Source organism: Merops nubicus, unplaced genomic scaffold (genome assembly GCF_000691845.1).
Source record: "Merops nubicus isolate BGI_N331 unplaced genomic scaffold, ASM69184v1 scaffold49930, whole genome shotgun sequence".
Taxonomy (NCBI): Eukaryota; Metazoa; Chordata; class Aves; order Coraciiformes; family Meropidae; genus Merops; species Merops nubicus.
In genome coordinates this window covers 2,783-8,593 of record NW_008583128.1, presented here as the reverse complement: position 1 = coordinate 8,593, position 5,811 = coordinate 2,783, and the positions used below count along the sequence as shown (strand labels likewise).

The 5,811-nt window shown below is 40.9% G+C and overlaps 1 protein-coding gene across 1 annotated transcript; it reads right to left on the bottom strand.

Moving 5' to 3' along the window:
- Positions 1-1,223: 1,223 nt before the first annotated feature.
- Positions 1,224-5,550, bottom strand: PPIC (peptidylprolyl isomerase C (cyclophilin C)). The gene is made up of 4 exons (XM_008939610.1): positions 5,362-5,550; positions 4,781-4,874; positions 3,015-3,199; positions 1,224-1,596 (listed from the first exon to the last, which is right to left on the bottom strand). The coding sequence occupies exons 1-4, from the start codon at positions 5,548-5,550 to the stop codon at positions 1,468-1,470; spliced, it is 597 nt and encodes a 198-aa protein (XP_008937858.1). The 3' UTR covers positions 1,224-1,467.
- Positions 5,551-5,811: the final 261 nt, after the last annotated feature.

Genomic DNA, 5,811 nt, shown 5'->3' with positions numbered 1-5,811 from the left:
TCTACCATCATCTATCCACCTAGTAAGAAAAGAAGCAGGGATAAAAAGGAAGTCTGATTGCCTAGTACTAGGCAAATTTAAAGCCTCCACATCAAGTTCTCCTGTAGCTTTGTTTTAGAAGACAATAATCTTCTCACAGATCCCTGAAAAAAAAGTGTCAGTATTTACCCTCAGGAGAGGCCCCAGGTCTGTAGATGGAAGGTGAACCAGCAGAAGCTCCCCTGTCACTACAAACAACACATGGGGAGGTCCTGAGGTAAATCCCTGCCCGCAGCGTTTCCCAGTTTCCTGGGGAAGGGGGTGCCCATAGGTACCCACAGGCTCCATGCTGCAGTACAGGCTCTTCCCCTGCTCACTCAAAGACTGCATACCTCACATGGGCTCCAGGACACCCTTCATGGAAGTAGTCACCACAGACATCAGTGGTGTGCTGCGGGCTGTGCAGGTGAATGAATCCTTCACCAGATCTTGGCATTAGCTCTTCCATCATCAGTTCTAGAACACTGGAAACTCCAGAAAAAAAATCTACATCTCTTTCCTGTGGAGTACTATGGAATTCTTGAAACCCAACACACACAGCTGCCTCCAAGTGGTACCTTGGGCTGACCTTGCTTAAAAGCCACCAGTTTTCAGCTTAAGAGTTAAGAAGCATTACAAAAATAACAAACCTGAAGTTGCATTTCTGACATGGAGCAAAATTGCAAGAAAAAGCATTTGAGCTTTATTATAAGTAGCATTTGCTAGGTGTTATAAAATCCACTGTGCTGCAGAACAAGGACTTTGATGTTTCAATCAGTTTCTAACTAACTGATGATGTTACTTAACGATAGACAGAGCTGCCCTTTCTTGATTATAGGACTGTATCAGAACACTGTGATTTTCTGAAAGACTGCAGGGACTGTACCTGACACACTAAGATCAGAGAAATTTGCCATCCCTGCTCTACCCTTGCAATCTCATTTCCTGGAAAGCAGCAGAATCAACTGTGGTGAGAAAAAGGCCTTTCTCAGGGCTGGGGGGAAATAAAAAAATCTCTTAATTAACTATTTATTCAAAATGAAAGTTTATTAAAAACACCTCTGTATTTTACTTTTTTAAAATTTTTTGAAAATGCTGCTACTGTTACAGAATATAGTTTTTTTGGTTGAAAGAAACAGAAACAAACATTGCAAAAATTTTCAAGGAACATAATTACTATATTTCAAACCTTAAAAACAAAACCAAAGTACTTATAAAAATTTACATGAAAGACATTTTCTGCAAGATCTTAGTGGGATATGTCTTGAATTTCAAGGACCGACAGCTCCCTCAAGTTGTTACAGAAATGGTCGCATCTTTAATGTATTTGGGAAATGGTAAGTGTTGTCTAAATACAGCCTCATGTGTTTGGAGGAGAAAAAACAATGCATAGTGGAGGTTGGTTGAAGCAAAGTGAAGAAGTTGTACGTTCCACTCTGACTGCTGGTCTCACCAGTCACCTACTTCAACCACAAAGGGTTCTTTTACAGCTATTTTGCCACTGTTCACAATCACACAGTCCTGAAGGGGCTGGTCATGCTCATCCGTCTGCTGGAGTTCTATTGAGTGCACCACAGACTGTTACGGGGAAAAAAAAAAAAAAGAGTTCAGTTTAACCAAGGAAACTCCAGTGACTCACGTCTGGTACCAGGTGAAAACTGAGTGCTCCTACCATGACTGTCGATTAAGCAACTTCTGAACAAAGATTTCTACCCTGTTGAGTTCCCACATGGGTTTTTTTGCGTCTCTTTTGCCACATTAACTGTTGTGCCACTCCACAGGCCACACACAGTTGACAGAAGCACACGGAAAGCTGTCTGCCCTTCTATAAAAAACTTTCAGCCAGCAAAAATATTATGAAGAAGCAACTGAAAATATCCTTTCAGCTGATCGAACCAGCACATACAAGGTCCATCTGTAGCCTATGAGCAGAAAGTGAATCTAAAGATATAAGGGATAAGCATTAATTATTTTTCTAATCATAGAGCATCACTGTGCTTCAAGAAATCTGATGACTGCTTTCACCTTTAGTACAGTGCACATACCCACACAGAGTTTAAGGTGTGGTACCATGCCCTCCAGTCAGACAGGTATGGGTAAATTACTGGCCTCCCTTGAAGCACCTGATGAAAGCAGCGTTTTTAAAGAACATTCAGTTAGGAATACTGGCTACTTGTGGCTTTGGATATTTGTCCACTCATCTAACTGAACTAAAACTCAGTCTAAGTCTCTCCTCAAAAATCTTCATCTACTATCATAGCTCATGAGAATCTATTTCCATATGAAGGTGGGAGTGGAGGCGAAGTGTTCTGACGAGGTTTTCAAACTCCTCAGAGAACTCATCAGTGTAGCAGCTTGTTTCCCCCATTCACTTCAAAACACAGATCAAACAGAATAATTTGGGAGAATTAGACTACTAGAAATATAATCAGTCAGATGTACCAGCTTTAAATTTAAATTCTGTTTGGTCTTTGATCAGTTTTGCAGCTGTGTACGGTTTAAGGAAACCAGCTAGATCTTTTATTTTCCTTTCCAAACAGACCTGCGTATAGGTATTTGTACACTTTACATTCACACGCTTCTGAAAGTCCTCAAAGTGTGACAGCGTTCCCCATAAATAGCACATGGTACAGAATTAATTGTAGCTTGTAGAAATACAATTATTTCATGGCTAACAGTCTTAGTGAAAGGGGCACCTGAACTTACTCCATTTTTAATCTGCAATGGTGTCACTGTTGATTTCACTGGCTAGTGGTCTGAAACAAGAGCTGTGAAAGCCAAAGGCGTGATTTAAGTCTCCATTTCTGCAGTTACCATTTACTAATTCAGTTCTACACTGTCTGGCTCCAGGCTCTTCACAACTGTTTTTTACCATGTATTAGTTAAAAACTCAATTGTTCTGAACCACAACGGTGTAAATTACATTAACACAGATAAAGAATGGTAGAATTTGTCCAGATTTTCTTGGATTAATCTTGCCACTACTTTTTGCTTACCATTCCATCAAGGACTTTACCAAATACTACATGTTTTCCATCTAACCAGGAAGGCTTTGTCACACTGATGAAGAACTGAGATCCGTTGGTGTCTGGGCCAGAATTAGCCATGCTAACCCATCCAATTCCATAGTGTTTGAGCTTGAAGTTCTCATCTGGAAACTTTTCTCCGTAGATGCTTCTTCCTATGACACAAAATAAGAAAGCAAATTTAAAACAAACAAACAAACAAACAACAACCTAAGAACACAGCACCTTTTTGTTCAAAAATGGGAATAACAAAGTATAAATTCAGGTACTTGATTCATTGTCTAAGTAAGCACAGTAACACCACTGTTCCATCATCAGTAATTCTGTATCTAAAAGCATTTTGAGTGTAAAGAAAAAGAAAACCTAAACCACCACATATAAGCAGAAAATACTTAAAGCTAATGATGCTTTATCCTTTGAATTTAACATGCAAGCTGGGTACTTTCAAAGATCTTGCTTACATACACCACTGAGTAATAGTATTCTTCACCCTGTTCAATATATTTAAATTGTGTCATTTTGGCCACTAAAAATAAGGCTGCCATGTTTTGTGACAATTTGAGTCTTTCATTTACAACTTTTCCTCCTAATAAATAATTCCTTTAGACATGTTTAGAAATACATGAAGACAAATCTTAGTCTAAAAGACTTGGTGTGGATTTGTACAACCATTAAGTAAGTATTTTGATGGTTTTAAAACAGTTGAGGAGAGAAAACATTTGAGTCAAGTTTAAACCACCATCACATTGAAAAGAGGAAGCTGTCTCATTTGTTATTTGTACAGTGCCTAGCACAATGGGGACACTCTCCCAAACCCACCAGATGCTATCCCAATAAACAGTATTAGCGGGCAAACAAACACTGCCTACCTTTAATGCTAAAACTGTCTTTGACGTTTTAGCCTTGCCCATTGTACGATGCCAGGAAAAGGAATGTGTGTTCCATTCTGTCCCAGCTGGAAAGTCACTAACTTTGCACACAGACAGTTTGAACAGTAGCACATGAAGAAAGCACACGTGAAAGGAAAGACATGAGAAGAATGAATGCAATGCCAGAGATGCTGCACTGAGACTGCCCTCCTTGCTGGACTGAACGGGTCTTCTGGAGGCTCAGGAGGCAGAAGCGACACATGCAGCCACAACTCACACCACTAGTAAGTTTATGGTTTTATATTTAGTAAGAGTAAAAAAGGGGAGAGGGTATAACCCTCATTTTCTAATTTTTCTACCCCTATCTTGATAGCACATTTCAGGAGGTTCCACAGAACTGCCTGAGTGCAGAGAGGACAGCCTACTCCCTCCCTCTCTGCCTTCCTTCTGCGTGCTTCCACTGCTCCATCAGGGATCTGAAGACTGGCGCCGGTGCAGGTTCACATGCCTGAGGGAGTGCCTGAGGGCAGGAGCACCCTCACCAAGCCAGAGCAGGGGAAGGGTGGGGACATCCTGCCCGGTCACAGGGCTCCGGCCTCTCGAGAGGGGACAGGCCACAGGCAGAAAAGAGCTATCTGCAAAAACTGAGGACAAAGCAAGCACTACACATACTTATCACCTGATAATCCAAATAATTGCAGCTTATGTTCCCAGGTGCTTGGAAAAGTACTTGATGCTCTAAAACAAGTGGGTTTTATTTTTGCATTTATGTGAGCTGAAAGAATGATGGAATACACTGTTTGGCTCATCTTTTCAGCAGACATGCAAAGAAAGGAAAGGGAACCTGGGAGACACTGAGCATGTTACCTCCTGATCCATCTCCAGCTGTAAAGTCTCCTCCTTGAATCATGAAGTCTTTGATCACACGATGAAATTTACTTCCTTTGTATCCATATCCTCTCTAAGAAAATGAAACCATTCTTTAAATGAATATAGCATCTAGGTCTATACAATCACATGCAAATAGTCATGTGGTGAATGGCCAGATTTCACCAGATATTCCTCAGCTGGGGACAAATACTGGCAAGAAACAAATTAAACTGAGGTGGCAGTGAGTGCAGATGGGCTGCACTGCCACACAGCAGGTATTGTTCAGGTGATCCAAGCCATTGTCTTTATCTGACTGGTGTCTGACCACAGTACCTCTACGTGCTATATCTCCATGGCAGGGACAGACTGAGGTGGTTACATCCAGCATCTTATAGTTCCATCCTGCAAACCATGCCCCAAGGACCTGAGAAGACACACACCAGGCAGCCTTGGGGATGGCAGTCTTACACAGGCTTCACTGTATTAAGATTGGCAGTTCCTAACTGATGCAGAATTAAACCAATATTTACTTCCCAATCCAAGCTTAAGTACACAGTGGAAGAAAACTGCAAACGTACTTCTCCAGTCGCCAGCACGATGAAGTTCTCCACAGTCTTTGGGACAACTTTTCCAAATAATCCAATTACAATTCTGCCAACATCTTTGTCTCCAATCTTCACATCAAAGAACACCTGAACATTTTTGTGAAAAGAACAAAAGTGATACAAACATGAGCACAACATAAAAGGCCAAGCTTCTGAAAGCATAACTGGTGAAAAACTGCTTCTGGCTGGGCTATATTAATAATATCCTTCAATTTCTGAGGGTGCTGTTTAAGAAAAAACATTTCAGAGCTACCAAAACCACATTATGCAGAAAACTGTTTGAGAACAGGCAACAATACGTTTGGATTCTTATTGCTTTTAAGAGCTCTGTGAGACTGCTGTATCAGAGGTTTGAAGGCAGCGTTCAAGAAGATTTTTCCAGATTCTTCCCAGATATGCATGTCTTTAAAGCTGTATGGAAGA